The sequence below is a fragment of the Aethalodelphis obliquidens genome, unplaced genomic scaffold (genome assembly GCF_003676395.1).
Source record: "Aethalodelphis obliquidens isolate GAN/ISIS:26980383/991018 unplaced genomic scaffold, ASM367639v1 scaffold1, whole genome shotgun sequence".
Classification (NCBI taxonomy): Eukaryota; Metazoa; Chordata; class Mammalia; order Artiodactyla; family Delphinidae; genus Aethalodelphis; species Aethalodelphis obliquidens.
The window spans coordinates 103,883,541-103,902,590 of record NW_020837945.1 but is presented as its reverse complement, the minus strand read 5'-3'; the positions used below and the strand labels follow the sequence as shown (position 1 = coordinate 103,902,590).

Below are 19,050 nucleotides of genomic sequence, written 5' to 3'. Positions count from 1 at the left end.
TGTGTGTGTGTGTGTGTGTGTGTGTGTGTGTGTGTGTGTGTGTGTGTCCAGTTTCCTCCCCGCTCCACCCTGCCAAAAACACTTGTTTGCCCTGACTTGAACCAGGGCGTATTTATTTACTTGATGGTATAGCTTCATGGGTGTAAAGATTTAAGAATCTCCAATCTGACAAGAAAATGACAAGAATATAATAATAATCCAGTGGACAATTTTGCTTCATAGTCTAAGTCTAAAAGCTTATATAAGGAAGTTTTATTAATTTATACTGAGAGTTTAATAAAATATACAATATCCCACAAGTGTATATATAAACATAAAAAACCAATTCAAGGATTTTAGTAAATCATAAATTTTAAAATATGATGAAAAAAATGTTACATTGATGTCATGAAAAGTTCTTTGGTAGGTTTTCAGAAGTAGAATAACAAATCACACATTACCACATTTTTAATATATGATTTTGCTTGTTTAGAAATCTTAAAAAAGCACAAGACTCTGTCTTTCGCACAGAGAAAGAAATAAAAGATACTGAGAAAGAAGTAGATGACTTAACAGCGGAGCTAAAAAGTCTTGAAGACAAAGCAGCAGAGGTCGTAAAGAATGCAAATGCTGCAGAGGTAAGACGTGGAGAGGGGAGAGAATGGTATTTCAAGCAATTAAGATTTATAGATGTCAATACCTTGCCTAGTAAGCACTCAATAAGTTAAACTTATATTAACTTTCATCTGTACAGTAAAAATGAGTACTGTATTGGAACTTTTCTGTAAATAAAAACATTTTCATTTAAAGTGGAAGGGGCGTGGGGAGAGATTGCTTGCTTCTTCATCTTTGTAATGTGAAAGTCCCTGTTCTGTTTGAGAAGATCATATCTGTAGCATTTCTTCTTGGTTTTTAGGAGTCCTTACCAGAGATCCAGAAAGAACATCGTAACCTACTTAAAGAACTAAAAGTAATTCAGGAAAATGAACATGCTCTTCAAAAAGATGCACTTAGTATTAAGTTGAAACTTGAACAAGTAGATGGTCATATTGGTGAACATAATTCTAAAATAAAATACTGGCAAAAAGAGGTGAGAATTGTTATGGATAGTTAAATGTAACTTTAAGATATCCTTTATGAAAAAAGGTTAGGGTTTGTTTTTGTGTTTTTGAGGTATGTTGTGATTCTTAATTTCATGGTGTATAATCACTTCTCAGGTTTATAGGGGCAAAATGAACAGTATATAGGAGTTATTATATACAGAAAAATATGCATAATGGTCAGAATTAGTCAACATTTTCAGCCCAGGGCTGATAACGGAGATTTTAACAAATGGCTACATGAACACCTGGAACACTACAACTATTTTTCTTGAAGTCCTTTGAAACATAGTTGATACACAAATTACTCCTTAGTATATGTTGTTTTGATAGGCAGTTTGTCATATTAATTTGTGAGGTTTAACAATGAATTATAATACTATGCCTTTTCTAACACTGATCTAACTTAAACTTTTAGATTTCAAAAATATCATTGCATCCCATAGAAGATAATCCTGTTGAAGAGATTCCACTTCTAAGCCCAGAAGATCTTGAAGCAATCAAGAACCCAGATTCCATAACAAATCAAATTGCACTCTTGGAAGCCCAGTGTCATGAAATGAAACCAAACCTTGGTGCCATTGCAGAGTATAAAAAGAAGGTACAAATAAACTGTGTAATAGGAAGTCTCTACACCTTAGCCTAAATTGTGGCCTTTATTTTATATAATTAGCAGTGTTATTTCTCATCTCAAATGTATAACTGAATTGATGTTTTTCTCATTCTTTTCATAGGAAGAATTATATTTACAGCGGGTAGCAGAATTGGACAAAATTACTTATGAAAGAGATAATTTTAGACAGGCACATGAAGATCTTCGGAAACAAAGGCTTAATGAATTCATGGCAGGTTTTTATATAATAACAAATAAATTAAAGGAAAATTACCAAATGCTTACTTTGGGAGGTGATGCTGAGCTGGAGCTTGTAGACAGCTTGGATCCTTTCTCTGAAGGAATCACGTTCAGGTTTGTAATTATGCTGTATACTGAGTTTCGGATTCTTCTGTTATATCTCTCTACATATTCTCCAAACTCAGTATTTTTTTTAGGGGTGGGATGTGAAGGTTAGATGTACAACTTATTTTATTTCGTAAGTACTAGTTTGCTTGGATATTAGTTTACAGCATAAATTCTAGGCAAACAGTAAATACTTGATTTTACAGAATATTTGTCTAATTTTCGAGGCATTTCAATCTAACATATGTATTTTAAAATTGCAAAGCAAAAAGTGCATTGGAAACAGAGGGAAAATACCAAGAATTACTTAGTAGCTTGCTGTTTAAATCTTAAATTTTTGTCAGGTGTTCCTGTGTGTTCATCCTCCAATAACATGTTTATAAAAGAACCCCTCAAAAGTTTATATTCGTGAAAAGGAAATTAGAGATTCCCAAGGAAGGTGGTAGAAGCCAGTTATGGGAAACAAATCACGAAGTCTTAATTTAGCTTTACAAGTAATTGGACTGACGAGATTTTCTTAATTATTTCAGTGTCCGACCACCTAAGAAAAGTTGGAAGAAGATCTTCAACCTTTCGGGAGGAGAGAAAACACTTAGTTCATTGGCTTTAGTATTTGCTCTTCACCACTACAAACCCACTCCCCTGTACTTCATGGATGAGATTGATGCAGCCCTTGATTTCAAAAATGTTTCCATTGTTGCATTTTATATATATGTAAGTAATCATTTAGAGCTTTTCATTCTGAAAATTTTATGGATTCCCTAAACATTACAGATGAAATTCTTTGACTTATTTCTTTTGAGCTTTTTTCCCTGTTCTCTAATCCCATATCCCATGGTATTAAAGGAGGCCACATCCTTTATTTCAGCCAAATAGTTCCATTTTGGAAAAGTGAAATATAAATGGATAATGTAAATTAGTAGCAGAAACACAGCTAGAAATTTTTTTCTATATCTTTTTTCTACTAGAAGAATTCTAGGCAACGATCCTTCCAAATACCCGAATTCTTCTCAAACCCAAATACTGTTTCATGAATTATCCATGTTGTCATTCTTCATGTTAATTAATTATGTCATGTTGAATTTACTGTCAAGAAATATTTCAGGGAAGTAAAGCTTAGATGTTTATTGTATAATTTTTCTAATTTATTCTTTCTTTCTCTTTAGGAACAAACAAAAAATGCCCAGTTCATAATAATTTCTCTTCGAAATAATATGTTTGAGATTTCAGATAGACTTATTGGAATTTACAAGACATACAATATAACAAAAAGTGTTGCAGTAAACCCAAAAGAAATTGCATCTAAAGGACTTTGCTAAACTTGTTTATACTGAAGATTTCTCAGATTGAATCACCGCAGATTCAGCGTACTGTATTTACTGACTTTCTGTTTGTAAAGGGTTATAAATTATATAAAATACATATTCTTAAACTGGATCATATAACTAGTTTCTATTTTATGCTGTTACTTAAGAGACATGTTATAAGTGTGATAAAATATTCTCTATACCTGCTTCTAGGAGATTGTAAGAAACTGACAACTTTATAAGCAGCAGACTATGGAGAAAATAAGATGCCTGGGGCGGGGGGTGGGGGGGTCAGGTGACTTACCCTTAGCCCCAAACTGCTACCTGCAGAGTTAAAAGTGAACAGTACAGTTCTAAACTAGATCATGTTACCAAGACACAGCATACTCTGATGGACCTTTGACCTACGCTGGAGAAGCCTATCAACTGCTACTATAGTAAAATTTTTAAGGTATTTCACTTAGTAATTTAGATAGTCACTATTACCCAAATCCTAGGAACATTTTTTTTTTAACCGTCATTCTGAATTATAAGGATGAGAATTTAAATATTGTGTTCTTTTCTAAAACTTGATATGCTTGACTGTTTAAAACACTTGCAAAAAGGGTCAGCAAATATGTCTGAAATAACTTGGCTATCTCATTAGTTGAAAAGGAAAAATACCCACTTCAGGAAAAGAATAAAGTGTATAAAGACTAATTTCCTTAGTATAAATGGCAATTAAGATGGAGTGCTGTTTGCCCATCAAGTTGTCAAGGGTTTTTTGTTGTTGTGTTACACTGTATTGACCCAAGAATATTATTATGCTACTGGAAGCCAGCAACCACTTGGTTTTCAAAAGAAATTTTGGTATTGAATCAAAAGTCTGCCCTAGCTATTCAGTTTCTAGAATATTGATCCTGAGGAATTAAAAATTACCATGTTGTTCAATGCAGTATTGTTTAGGTACTAAAACCCAACAAAGACAGTCTGTATCATAATATAACTGTTAAAAGTGTAAATACATTAGCATGGAGTTAAATAAAGCAAGATCTATAACTCAAGTATGGTCATTTGTTTTAAATCAAGATTATACAAGGGAAAAGTAACTAGAAAAAAGTATCAACATAATCAAGGGCTTTTTCATTGGTGAGAACAGGTGAATGGAATTTAATATTTTTATATTATATTTTAATAACCAATGGAGTAAAGCTTAGTACTTTTTATTTTATTTTATCCATTTATTTAATTTGGTGCTGCATTGAGTCTTCACTGCTGCACGTGGGTTTTCTCTAGTTGCTGAGAGCAGGGGCTACTCTGTTGTGGTGCGCAGGCTTCTCATTGCGGTGGCTTGTTGTGGAGTACGGGCTCTAGGCACGTGGGCAGTAATTGTGGCACACTGTATCTAGAGCGCAGGCTCAGTAGTTGTGGCGCACGGGCTTAGTTGCTCCACGGCATGTGGGATCTTCCCAGACCAGGGCTCGAACCTGTGTCCCCTGCGTTGGCAGGCGGATTCTTAACCACTGCACCACCAAGGGAAGCGCCCAGTACTAACTTTTAAAGAGTTAAAGTAGATAGTGCCCGTAAGTCCATATGAAAATCCCAAAGCAACCACTCCCGAGTTTGACTGCCCTATTAAGCCACTCAATGCTTATATCAAAATGAGTTTATTAAAATATATACTTTTGTTATACATAAACTTAGAAATATTTCAGGATTACATACTTTAAATTTTACAGTCTCATCCTCCTGATAAAAATACAAAAAGAAGAGCATGTATAAGACTCAGTTATTTGTATATTTGACTATATGCACGCACACTACATAAAATTTACCCAACAGTAAAGTTCTACTAAAAACTGGCAAGTTACAAAAAATATTAAGGTCAAACTTAAAATGCTTCAGTTTTTAGCTGTGATTCATAGACATAGATTAAAAAATCTTGGCTTAAATCCTTTAAAAAGGTAGCACGACAGATGAACTCTGAAAATACATGGAGTCTCATATACTAGATACATGGCCTTGGGCAATTTACTTTTGTGTCTGTTTCCTAATCTACAAAAGTGAGGATTAATACACACGAGAAATATGAGATTACAATTTTGACACATAATACCTAACATTTCAGTGCTAATATTTATACGTATTCCAAAAAGTATGTGGCATTTTTGTGTTGTACCTAGTACTTTAATCAAGTCGATGCAACTTCAGTCTAAAGTTAGTTGGTAAGCTGAATATATACCTCCTCCACCTCCAGATGTTCTTTGCCCACACAACAGTTAGTCGTGCTATTCTGATTCTGATATTCTGATTCTGATCATAAATTGACAATACAGCCAGCCGTCTTAGTGTTCAGACTTGTTCTCAGTAGATAAGACACTAAGGAGTATTTTAGAACTAGTGCCCTGAGTACAGTCACAGCTATAGGACCTAATCTGACCTGGAAAATGTGTGAACTAAGTAAGGCTCCTAAATATGTGATCCAAGAGCCAATTTGGAATTTCTGGAAAGTGAGTGAGCTTGTACTTAGGGTTACAAGGACAAAAGGGCTAAGAGCCCTACCACAAGCACCACGGTTCAGCCCCTGTTAATAAAAAGGAAACTAAATCAAAGGGATTTGACTTAATGACTAAGTAGGCTCCCTTTATAACACAATTCAAGAAAATACGATCGAATTATTGGTACTTTGGCATCAGCATAAGAGAAAGTTCAACAGAAAATTTTAGACCTAACAGTTAACATGATGCCATTCAAATATGATGAGGGTGGGATATATCAATAATATTCCATTCTAGTAACATGTTTTAGAGTTTTTAGCCAAGAACTGATTTGACTGACATGACTAAGACTACACAAAATTAAATACAATCCTAAAATAAATTTACACAAACCATAGAATAATAAGTACTAGGGAATGTTACTGTTTGGTCCCCAATGGCACTTCAGCGTTCCCAAAGCAATAGCTTTATTAGGAGTGAATGCTGATATAAACATTTTAGAGCTCTTAAATCTACCTAAAACACACTGTGTGTGGATCATGTACATTTGATCAAACACATCTTCAATGTAAGCAATCCACTCTCACTATGAGACTTTGCTACTTGAATTTAAAACCTCTTCTCACCATCATTTGTCCATTCAAAAGTGTCAAGCTTTCACCTTTCGGGATTTTGCCATCTTTTAATTAAAAGCTACGTATACACAAAGAACTGCAGAGCCAACCACTGCAGTGTATAATGCTAAAAGATAATATTGGTACAAGAATATTTAAATATCACAGTGATATTAAGTCAACCTCTCAAACCAATAGAAATGGGATAATACTCAAAATCAAGTAATTACTAGATTTTGTTCTGGTTTTCAGAAAACGAGAGACATTGTCTCATTTCTAACTTTTGATGACACATTTTCTCTTCAACAGAAGCATGAAAGGGATTATATTTGTTGCAACTCTAATAAACCTTAGCTTGCTATTTTATTTATCCATGCTACCCCTATTGCTCCATTTAGCAATGGTCATTAATTAGTCTCTGCTGTACAGAATAAGCCTACTTAAACAATTCAGATTTGAATTTTCAACAAATTATTTTCCACATGAATTCCTTCAGTAAATATAAAGTGTGACACAGTATATTCTTTAAATCATGCACATTCTTATATAAACTTTGGTAAACAGATAGAGAGGCTTCAGAAAAACATATTGAGGTGATTTCATTTAAAAAGGTCATTATGTGTTGGTTAAAAAAGAGGATCAGCGTCAGCATCACTGAAATTAGTGTAACTATAACAATGTTTAGAATCTTTAAAAATTCAACTTCTTTTTCCTCCTTATCAGGCCAGGAACATGGCATCCTTTTTGAAGAAATTTTCATTTCAGGAATGAGAAGTTTCTTAATCTGTCCAATTTCTGTTCTGCTCCATTCTTCTTTCAGTACTTGGCTTACTTGAGGATAAATTTCAACAGGCTGGACCTCAGGGAGTGGTCTTTGTTTCAAGACCTGCACACGTTGGCGGACATCATCAACTTTTTCAAGAAATTTAAGAGGAGGCTCTTCTCGTAAAGATGTTGTCAGTGTCACTAATTCACGCTGCTGCTCTCTTATTTCTTTCATTCTTTCAATTTGTGGAGTATATTCTAGATTAATCAGATTGCCAACGTCACAAAGAGCAGTTAGGAAAAATTTTTTTTTTTGTTCTAATGTATCACTAAGCTCCTTAAAATACTGGAGAACAACTTCCTTATCACCTTGGACCATTTTCTCTGAAAGAGATTTTTGTTCTTCCAGCTTTTCAATAAGACGGGTAAGATCTGCCCAGTGTGTGTCAGTTAACTGTTCAAGCAGTTTTTCAGGCGTGTCCTTTTCTTTCATATAGGCACTTTGAAGGTCATCTATAGGATGACCATGATGTTGACCTATGGTAAGGCAATGACCACAAACTAATTTTTTATCCAGGAGACAGTAAACATTTAACGGCTGCCTGTAATGTTCAGGGCAGGTGACAATATCTGGATGGTCTTCTTGCTGGTACTTTTCAATAATAGCCCTTAACGCAAAATTAACAGGTAAAGACTCAATACCAGTTGGAGCAATTTCAATAATACTTCTGCAGTTAGGGCACTTGAGTGGAATGCGTAAAGGTCTCCATATATAAAAGTTACCAGATGCCTGTAGAACATTTTCCAAGCAATTTCTACAAAATGTATGAGAGCATGGTAGTACACGAGGATCTTCAAAAATACTGTAACAAATAGGACATGTTAACTCATCCTCAAAATTGTGCATTTCCTGTCAAGAGAAAAAAGTATTTTAATTCTACATATAACAAAGACACATGCACATATTATGTAAAGTTTTAGGTGTTAACCTCCAAATTGTTAATATACTGTACTTGTCATTTAAAAGAGTAAGATTTTTAAAATTAGCTTTCTATATAATGCAATTCCTAACACTGAATAATTGATCACCTTTAAGAGCTTATTTACTTTGGGGTGTTCTGTTGAAGTCTATTTAATGATTATAACTCGTCTGTGCAACTTTTTACATTCTAAGATGCTAAAATCAAAACTATACACAAATCATGAATAGGTAAGACTAAATATTTCTATGAAATAAAAAGTTAATTCTTAACAAAATTACATTCTTCAATTCACACTCTCAGTTGGCTCAACCATAGTTTCTAAAGTAAGTTATTAAATTTCTAACTGTTCTATAAATTTCAAGCTTCTTGAATTTTGGAATATTAGCGTGTATGCTTAAAGCCCTGAATCAGCACAGTGTAACAGTATCAAGTAATATTAATTTTAAGATTTGGAAGGGAGTAATATTTCTGAATTAGTCCTTGCGATAAAAAAGTTTGAAAGATGAAGTGTTGATTGTGGTAATTACGAATTACGGACCACTAGAGCATTAGTGGTAAAGAACATCATTAGTCATCTTTCCTTCATGAAAGAAATCCAGCAACAGTTCAGAGACCCTCTCTGACACAAGTAACTTGACGTCTCGGCAAGCTATTACCGATATTTCCAACAAGCCTTCCACGTGCCATTCATGCAAAATCTAAAGCTTACCAAATCCTCCTCTATAAAAACTGTTAGAAGTATCTACAAATAACTAATTGTACTTTTAAGAAACAAAAACCTCTTCAGACTTTTTTTTACAGCTCTTATGCACCTCATCTTCACCAATTGCAAAACCCAACTCATTCATTCTTCAAGTCTCAAACTGAGTCCCACCTCCTCCCCCAGATTAGGTCCCCTAATCTCACTGAACACTGCACTTCTACTTTATAGCGAGCACTTAGATGGAGTTTATTTAAAAGAATTTTGTTGGAATTCCTGCAGGTCCAGTGGTTAGGACTCAGCACTTTCACTACCGGGGCCTGGGTTCGATGCCTGGTCAGGGAACTAATATCCCACAAGCTGCGTAGCGCAGTCAAAAAAATAAATAATTTTGTAACATTTTTCAATACATTAGAATATAAGCCTGCAATAAGGGCAGGAATTGTATCTAAGCACAGAAGTTGACACACAGTAGGCATTAACTCAATGTTGGTTGAATAAACACTGCCCCTTAAGAGACCAATGTTAATAAAATGCCAGACCTTAGTTTTGGGGGTTTTTTTTTTTCTTTAAATAGCAAAATCTCTGCTTAGGAAAAGCTTTTATCAAGAGTCCATCAGAAAATAGAAAATACTCCATTCAGACTGACAATATTAAGAACCGTAATGAGCCAACATGTGAGAGACTAATAAGCCTGAACTGTGAGGCATTCCAGGAAACAAAAATAACTGGACAACAGAAGATGACATTCACTGCAGATAAATTTAAGTGCCTACATGTTGGGAAGCCTTTATGACTACCCTTTACCTACAGAGAGCTCTGAAATAGAAAAACCACCCAAGAAAAACGTTTCTCAGTTTATTTCAGTGATGTCAGAATTCATAATGAAGGAATAAACAGAATAGCACTTTGCAAAGGAATAAAATGTGAGCATTGGACATATATTCAATTTAGATTTAATATTAGAGTTATTTAATGTAAGTACCAAAAATCAACCCTAAAACAGAACCCAACCTTTCCCTCCGAAGTCCTATATTTGTCAAAAAGTTAGAAATCATTTTCCCTGGGAACTCATTTAAGGACCCAAAAGCTCAACTTTCTTTAGAATGAAGATATTCAATAACAATATTGTAAAGAAAATATCATCTCTTAAACTTACATAAAGTGGAAGCAAATATCCTGGTCTCAAAAGTTACTTCCATAGCACATAAAATTTTTAACAAAATTTAATCAGAAACGTGTAGATAACTTGAAGATACAGAAATCAAATCTAAGACTACCCTCTTCTAGCTGATTTTTGAAAAACTGATTTTAGGCAACAAATTTGAAAGTCAGAACTGGCTAACAGAAGTAAGCCTGGTTGAAAATAACTACGTAAGGCCAGGAACTTTCTAACTCTGGTTGCTGCCTGAGAAACAGAAGATAAAGGTGGCTATCATGCTTAGGGGCTAGTTTTTACAGAAACTAGTATGAAATTTTATGCATCAGAAATTTTCCATAACCAGCCTAGACTCCTGAGGGGGAATAAAGGAGCAAAAAAATTTTCCAAAGAATATTTTCTGGTATGAACATCTTGGATTTAGCTATGCTGTGTGTATGTAACAACACTGGAAACTAGAAGACAATGAAGCAATTCTTCAATATTCTCGGGAAAACATGGCTTCCAACCTAAAATTCTATACTCAGACAAAGTAAATAAATTTTGTAGATAGTCTAAAGATAGTTTAACACAAGAGGTCTCAAAACTGAACCACCCATCACCCACCCTTTCTAAAGAAGCTGCTGCAGGAAGAAAAGAAAAACAATAATTCTCACCAGGATAACTATGAAATGAAGTCCTGGATAACTGTGCAGCAAGCCTAGAGAAATAGTAGTCTGGAGGAAGAAGACAAATCCAGAAGGAATGCTTTTAAGTAAATAAATGGAACTGACAACATTTCACGTGTCTGAACATATTGAGAGGTAATGAGAAAACTAAATTTAGGGAAAAGTGATGGAATCATGAAAAGAGGAAATACTACAACACATTATATAGCTCAATTGTCCTATTTGTTATAATATTTTAAATATTAAATATTGATTTTACCAAAAAGCATGACTGTTAAGGATTCAATGTGTCTCCCCAAACTCGTAAGTTGAAATCGTAACCCTTAATGTGATGGTATTAATGAGGTAGAGCCTTTGGGAGGTAATTAGGTCATCCGAGTAGAGCCCTCATGAATGAGATTAGGCCCTTATAGGAAGAAGAGATACAGGGCTTGCTGCCTCTCTTTCTCTGCTCTTGGCCATGTGAAGACACAGCAGGAAAATGGCCACCTGCAAAGCAGGAAGAGAGCTTTCTCCAGAACCCAACTTTGCCAGCATCCTGATCCTGGACTTCCCAGCCTCCAAAACTGCAAAAACATAAATGACTGTTGTTTAAGCCACCTAGTCTATGGTATTTTTGTTATAACAGCCCAAACTAAGAAACTGACAAAATTATGTTGGGAGGAGGGAATAAGGGAAGGAAACAAAGTTTAAGAACTTTGTTTTATCTTAATCTTCTCTTTTAAGAAGTCAATACATGCCTAAAAGTGAAAAATCAAGAAATCACATTAAAAGCAAATTATTTATGAATAAAGAAGCAATACCAAAAGAAATATTTAAAAGAAATGAAGTGACTGCTTCTGGAAAGCAGGAATCAAGAGTGGGGAGAGTGAGGGCAGGAGGCTGCTGTTTTTCATTATAAGCCTAAGTTCTGTTTTACTTTCAACTATTAACATACAATTTAAAATATTAAAATTTTAAATAAAGAAATAAAGACAATCCCACATGCATCCAGGAAGAAAAGTAAGATACCCCAAAAAGGAAAACAATACATAATAGTGTCAGAATTCTCTGGGAGACTATAATTTCCAAAGATGGCCACAACAATTAACTCCCACATGTTGTTCTCTGATGTGACTTTGCTGGTATTCTCCTATCAAGAGATGAAATCTATTCTCCCCTCAAAAAGATCTGGGCTTGGGGCTTCCCTGGTGGTCCAGTGGTTAAGAATCTGCCTTCCAATGCACAGGAAGTGGATTTGATCCCTGGTCAGGGAACTAAGATCCCACATGCTGTGGGGCAAGTAAGCCCATGTGCTGTGGAGCCTGCACCACAACTAGAGAGAAGCCCGCATGCCGCGCCGAAGATCCCGCGTGCCGCAACTAAGACCCCATGCAGCCAAATAAATAAATAAATAGTTAAAAAAAAAAAAAAGATCTGGACAGGACATGTGACTGCTCTGAACAATCTGATACAAGTGACACTATGACAGTTCTGGGTATAGCCCTTAGCTAGCCTAGCAGATTGCTGCCTCTTCGCTATGTGAAAAGTCTAGGCTACTCTGCTGATGAGAGAGGCCAAAAGGAGAAGCAATGAGGTGCCAGACATGTGAGTGAAAAAGCCATCTTGGACATGCAGCCATCCAAACCATCAGACGTTTGTTACACAGCAGTAGATAACCAGAACATCTCCAGAGCAACTAGGAATGCTAAAAGACATGTAGCAATCAATATCCACAAGGATCTGGAAGGAAAAGGATATGACCTAAGAATTCTATACCCAGCCAAGATGTAATTTATCCATATGAAATAATAAAAATACTCTTTAGCAAAATCTACAGGGTTAAAAAAAAGTTCTACATGGCAGAGCTGAAGCCATATACTTTCATTAACAAACAGAAGTAGTATAAAAAGGATTTATCTAAAAAAAAAGAGAGAAAAGAAAATGAACCTAGGAAAAGCAGAAGAAAATTCTAATGCATGATGAAAACCATGAATTAAAATATAGAAAATTGTTAGAGTTGATAAACCCAAGAGCTGGCTTTTTAAATAAACAAGCCAGGGGCTACAGGGGACTTTGGAGAGTTGTTATTTAATGAGTGCACAGTTTCACTTTGGAAACGTGAAAAAGTTCGGAAGATAGATGGTGATGGTTGCACAACAATGTGGGATGTACTTAATGCCACTGACTACACTCTTAAAAACGGTTAAAATGGGGCTTCCCTGGTGGCGCAGTGGTTGGGAGTTCGCCTGCCGATGCAGGGGACGCGGGTTCGTGCCCTGGTCCGGGAGGGTCCCGCATACCGCGGAGCGGCTGGGCTCTTGGGCCGTGGCCACTGGGCCTGCGCGTCCGGGGCCTGTGCTCCGCAACGGGAGAGGCCGCAACGGTGCAACGGTGAGAGGCCCGCGTACCGCAAAAAAAAAAAAAAAAGGTTGAAATGGTAAATTTTATGTATGTTTCAAAACAATAAAAAAACTTTAAAATGTTTAAGTGTCTTGCCTATTAACCAGCCTTTCCCGTCAAATTAATTTTAGAATTGATTTATATTAATATATAATTTTAAAAAACAAAAAAAATTAAAATAACCCATGTAAAATGTTATTTTCCTCCAGTGGGTACTAAAAGCCCAAGTACAAATTGATAACTTAGTTCAAGATGTTCTGCTTCCCTTTTAAAAGTCACCAAGAGGGCTTCCCTGGTGGCGCAGTGGTTGCGAGTCCGCCTGCCAATGCAGGGGACACGGGTTTGTGCCCTGGTCCGGGAAGATCCCACGTGCTGCGGAGCAGCTGGGCCCGTGAGCCGTGGCCGCTGAGCCTGCGCCTCTGGAGCCTGTGCTCCGCAACGGGAGAGGCCACAACAGTGAGAGGCCCACATACCGGAAAAAAAAAAAAAAAAAAAAAGTCACCAAGAAATATGAACGTAAAAAAGAAATCTTTTCGGAAATAAACCTGAAGCTAAATCATCTACGTATAAATTATTTCACAAATGTCTTGTGCTTAAGTGTCAAAAATAAACACATTACTGAATTTCTAAACTTTCTATGCAGTCTTTCTCCAGAGGGCCGATTTCCTATGGAGACTCCATAATGTCTAACCAGCATATTATGGATGGTCAGCACTGACAGCAGATGATGGAGAACTGGGCAGTACCAAAAATATCATTACCCATTCTCCTGTGTAAACTATTCTTTAAGTTTTAATTCCCTAATGCATTATTGCCTTTCATCTCTACACATGAATGGTTATAAAACATTCATTACATTTTACACCTTCTGAAGAGAAATTTGCCACATTATAGTTAGATGCCTTGCTCTAGGACTTAGAGTGAGTCAGCTATAAGTCTGGGAAAATTCAAGAGGTGCCACTTCCCAGGCTGGGTCTCACATCTTTGTGGCCCTACCTAATAAAAAGCACATTTTATGCAATTCAAGACTTACTTTAGAAATACTACATTTGTGCCATCTATAAATATGGGGCAAGATTTTTAAAATACTTTTGTACATATAAATGTACAAAAATAATGAAGGATCACCTAACTCTTTCAAAACAAAATCCTATGGTCAGATCTGATTTTAACTCTGCCCATTTGCACTGTTTTCCTGCATTTTGACATCAACCTGTTTCCCCAAACTAAAAAAGAAACTATTAATGCAATTTAACCAGGAACTGATACGAGCAGTTAAGATTTTCTTTGCTTTTTTAAAATATTTTTAAAAGTGAAAAATACATATATATTTGGTGGGAAAAATTCAGCAATATGTTTGCTGAAAAGAAATGTTAAAACTAACATCACTGGACTTCCCTGGTGGCACAGAGGTTGAGAATCCGCCTGCCAATGCAGGGGACACGGGTTCGAGCCCTGGTCCAGGAAGATTCCACATGCCGTGGAGCAACTAAGCCCGTGAGCCACAACTACTGAGCCTGTGCTCTAGAGCCTGCGAGCCACAACTACTGAGCCTGCATGGCATAACTACTGAAGCCCACCCATCTAGAGCCCGTGCTCAGCAACCAGAGGAGCCACCGCAGTGAGAAGCCCACACTGCAACGAAGAGTAGCCCCCGCTCGACGCAACTAGAGAAAGGCCCGCACGTAGCAATGAAGACCCAGTGCAGCCAAAAATAAATAAATAAATTAAAAAGAAAAAAAAAAACTAATATCACCCAAAACTAAAATTTCGTCTTGCCAGAATAAACTATGGTACCTTAAAGGATAGCTACTTGGTCATTAAAATGGAATGCAGACCAATATGAAAATATATGGTAAAAAGGTATCCAGATAACTTAATAAATTCAACTTGCAGATCTGTATGTGTTAAATGTGTGTGTCTGTATTAAGATACACACATCCTTGTAAGATTTCTAGAAGAGTAAACAAGAGTTAACAGTGACTAACTTTAAGATATAGGTCAGATAAGGGAGTTGTTTACTTTTCACTTTATGATCCTTCTATATGGTTTGAATTTTATACACCACCAACATACACACCTTTTTTCAAAAGATTTAAAACTTTCCCCTTACATTTTAAATCACACGCTCAGTAAAAATTTACTGAAAATTTCTTTGGTATTTACTTAATCTCCCAGAACTTACCACTTCGTTGACCTTCTGGTTTGCAGACTGAATATATATCTTCAACTTTTTCAGATTCTTTTATTTTTATTCTAAAATAAAAATAATTTTATCTTAATGTTCTAGACTTATATTCTCAAAACGTATGTTAAGTATGATATCGATATCGTGGTAATTTCACTGTCTTTGACGTTTACCTTCCCTAAGCGTCACTGTGTTTTTTTAAAAGTAGCGACAAATATCAACAGCTGTGGTGCAGCAGGATCGGTATCACCTGTACCTTGAAAAGCCCAAGTCTGTGACCAAATAAATTGCCACAAAGGACCTCTTTTTATAGCGTCAAGTATCTTATGAGCTCTTGAAAATATTAGCCAACAATCGTGATGACGGAGCAAACATTCACCGTCATTTTAGACTGCTGAAAGTTAACTGGAAGACAAGTAGCACCCATGAGAGTGAAATATTTTGCCAGCTTAAAATTATAAATCTTGATTTAGGTTATACCCATTAATACGTCTGTTCATCTCTCAATTCTGCCATTTAAATGCTGACAGACCCTGGGTCAGTTTTACCTAGTGCCCCTCAGAACTGACGTTTCACATCTGTAAAATGGGCATAACTACACCTACGCGGTTAAGTCCAATGAGAACGCCTCCCAGAGAAGGGGCTCGAAACAGCAGTGCCTTTGCCCTTCCCCTTCCCGAAGGTTTGTGACAAATCCTCCCGGGCCTCTCTCCCAACGCGCCTCGGCGCCCTCCTTTCCGAGCCGCCGCGAGGCCGCCCAGCTCGGCGGAGTCCAGCTTCTCTCCGCCTCCCCACCACAGAGGGCCTTCTCCCTCACGGAAATGCAGTTCCTTATTGGCGGGAGGAAAACGAGGTCCCCCAAACTCTCCACCTGGAACAAGAGGGACCCAAGACGCGGGGCCCAAGCTAGCCCTCTCCATCACCAAGCCCCAAACACATGCAGTACACCAGCCTGCGCTACAGGGAAAGAAGAGGGACCAAGAGCCGCCTTGTCGGACCGAAGAGAAGCTCCTTATAAACTCACCGTGGGGAAGGGAAAACCAGGCAACTCCACCAGCAGAAACAGAGCTCCACAGCCTGCGGGCTGACGCAGAGAGCTACTCAAATTCCCGCCCTCCCTCCTCTGCCCAGAGGGCCTTCAGGTTCCCAGATGAGGCGGGGCTTGAGAGCCTCAAGACGCAGGCGCAGTCTCCCGGCAACCTTCAACTGCGTAGCATCAGCCAATAGGAAGAGCGCGGGGCCGCTGTTCGAAAGTAAACCGCCGACTCCTGGGGCCGAGGCGGGGGCGCGATCTCTAGGACTTGGCACGAGGCCCGCGGCGAGTTTTCTGTGCCTGCGCACTAGGCGTGGGCTGCCGCTCCGGAGCTCCAGAGGCGCGCCGCAGGGGACGCTTCAGTGTGCGGGGGTGCTTCTTGCAGCCGTGACCCTGGCCTGGAGTCCCTCTTGGGGCCGCGGGATGGCGTCCCGGGAAAGGCGGGGCCTGGCGGAGGCAGACGATATTTACAAAAAGGATTCGTAGGGCTATTTTTTTTTTAACCTTGAGCCAAGCCGGCACGTCCTGATTCTAGACTTTAAAGCGCGGCGTCTTGCATTGTGACTTAATAGGTTCCCTGAGGCTTCCTGAGCGCAAACGCACCCCAGTGGGCAAGCGCCGTCCTCCCCTAAGCCCGGGTTTCCTTTTGTTTACGGTATCTGGAGACATAAACCCAGCAGAGTAATTGGTTCAGCATAGGAGGAGAGGGCTTCTGATTATTGAGAATTCTCTTGTACTTAAGGAGACCTATCTCTGCGGGCTACTGGGACCTTAGGACTCATTTAGGACTATCTCCCTCTGTCTCTCCCTATTCTTCCTCCCACCTCTGCCCCCTCTTTCCACGTTATGACATTATTGCCTGGCAATGACTGTTGCAAAGAAGTCCTGAGTTCCAGTTCAATTTTTCCTCCAAGTCCCTATTTCACCTTCTTAACCCTTAGAATTAGAAAGCAAACAGTTCAGTAGTCCCTTCGCAGTTTCTTTTTCTTCAGAGACTTTATCCAGCTGTATGGCAAGACACTTTCATCACAGCTTCCCTCTCTAAAATGGAGTTAGAGGTCATTTACAGCTGTGCTAAATAAAGCTATGAGCCTCTGTATACTGTGCATTGCCGGTACTTTCAGGTCTTAGTTTCTTATACAGTAAATTACAGAAAAATATTAAACAGAATAAAAGTAATATCAGTGAGTCCTGAGTCCATCTCAGATGTCTTCACCAATTCAGCTGCTGAAGAGTTTGCTTATGATGTGTGGATTCCAGTGATATCCAAGATATCCGCTGTTAACAAGGTGGCATATATCCGTTTAGATTTTATTATGCACATAGGTTTTCTATTTAAACATTGTAGTCATCCTGATAAACAGTTTTTTAACTTGCTGTCAAAACAATATGTTGTGACTCTTTCCATAGCAATAAATGCAGTATACTTCTGTAAAAATATTCTTTCTTAAAAAAAGTATAAGGCAGATGTTAACAATGGACTTTGAATGATTATGATGTGTCCATGTAGATGCATCACTTGTAACAAAGGTATCACTCTAGTGGAGGATGTTGATAATGTGGGAGACTATGCATGGGGAGTAGGGCAGGAAATATATGGGAAATCTCTGTACCTTCCCCTCAATTTTGCTGTGAACGTAAAATTTCTCTAAAAATAAGATAAAGTCTTAATATTTTTTTAAATTTAAGTGTAATTGCCTCTAGAATGCATGAATATTGCTGAATAATGCCTTGAGCTATAATTTTTCCCACCTGTGTTTCCCCCTGCACTTCCTTACCTAAAGAGTTATGTATGTAGCAAGAAAGCAGAAGTACCTTTCACTAGACTTCACTGGCATTTGTTTTCCAAAAAGCCTCAATCTCCTCAATCCATTGAGATAAATAACATTGAAGGGAAGAGGCTGAATGTTTGGGAGAAGTAAAAAGAGAGAAGCCCCCGAATAGAGATTAATCGGACCTAGTGGAGGGAATCTATGACACCTAAAAGGAAGGGCTACATCTGTTCCTACAGGGAGACTGGCTTAGAGGCCCATGGATTCCCAACTCTACCAAAGATTTCTATAACCCAGCATGACCAGGAAGTGGCAGAGAGCTACAGAAGCCTACAAAAACAACGGCGGCCTCAGCAACAACAGTCAACTCTTGGCATACGTGGGTTCATGGACTGTGATTCATGCACTCTCCAGAAGATAATGTTGGCCTGGAAAGACTAGACAAGAGTAACACTCAGATGTACAAGTACATGCTTAAAATCCATAAGCTTGAAACTCTGAGGTGCTAAGGTGCTCAGCCACCCAAAAAAAAAAAGTGAGGAGGGAGAAAGCTCAGCTGCTCTGGGTCTCTGCCTGCATACTTGCACCAATCTCCTTTTGCTGGAATGCAGGAAAAGGATAAAAGATGAGAAATTTTTTGTGGTTATTAACAGGTCATACGAAGAGGAGGCAATAAAACATGAATTTTATGACAAACTTTGGTGCTTAGGTCAGACTCTCTACTTCTGTCTCCAGAGCCAAAACAGGAGGCCTCAGTCACAGAGAGGTGCCCCGTAGGCAAGCTAAAACACTTTCTGATTTGGGGTTTTAATAGCTACTGAGTTTAAATACCTCTCTGTTGTCTCCCATCACATTGGCCTCACAGAATTATAGTAAAGAGAACATGCGATTTTCCAAATTATAAGGCACCCATGGTTCATCTCTAGGACTTCAAAGAAAGCACAGCCACAACTGGTGCCATGATT

General features: G+C 37.9%; 2 protein-coding genes across 4 annotated transcripts in view; one reads left to right on the top strand and one right to left on the bottom strand.

The window, feature by feature from the left end:
* Positions 1-4,387, top strand: part of SMC4 (structural maintenance of chromosomes 4) — a 35,214-nt gene extending 30,827 nt beyond the window's left edge. For both annotated transcript variants that reach the window (XM_027112943.1, XM_027112948.1), the window contains 6 exons: positions 473-617; positions 896-1,069; positions 1,498-1,680; positions 1,814-2,046; positions 2,568-2,751; positions 3,204-4,387. In XM_027112943.1, the coding sequence (XP_026968744.1) occupies positions 473-617; positions 896-1,069; positions 1,498-1,680; positions 1,814-2,046; positions 2,568-2,751; positions 3,204-3,356 (1,072 nt within the window). In that variant the 3' untranslated portion in view covers positions 3,357-4,387. The remainder of the gene's footprint in view (positions 1-472; positions 618-895; positions 1,070-1,497; positions 1,681-1,813; positions 2,047-2,567; positions 2,752-3,203) is intronic.
* Positions 4,388-5,100: 713 nt separating this feature from the next.
* Positions 5,101-16,347, bottom strand: TRIM59 (tripartite motif containing 59). Of its 2 annotated transcripts, none has more exons than XM_027112933.1 (2): positions 16,305-16,347; positions 5,101-8,110 (listed from the first exon to the last, which is right to left on the bottom strand). In XM_027112933.1, exon 2 carries the CDS (start codon positions 8,105-8,107, stop codon positions 6,899-6,901), a length of 1,209 nt encoding a protein of 402 aa, XP_026968734.1. In that variant the 5' UTR covers positions 8,108-8,110; positions 16,305-16,347; the 3' UTR covers positions 5,101-6,898. The 2 variants fall into 2 exon arrangements, with proteins under 2 accessions (XP_026968734.1, XP_026968724.1); XM_027112923.1 differs by lacking the exon at positions 16,305-16,347 and adding an exon at positions 15,278-15,348.
* Positions 16,348-19,050: the final 2,703 nt, after the last annotated feature.

Coding starts and splice junctions, on each gene's coding strand:
- TRIM59 (XM_027112933.1), bottom strand. CDS start 8,107: ATGCACAATTTTGAGGATGAGTTAACATGTCCTATTTGTTACAGTATT.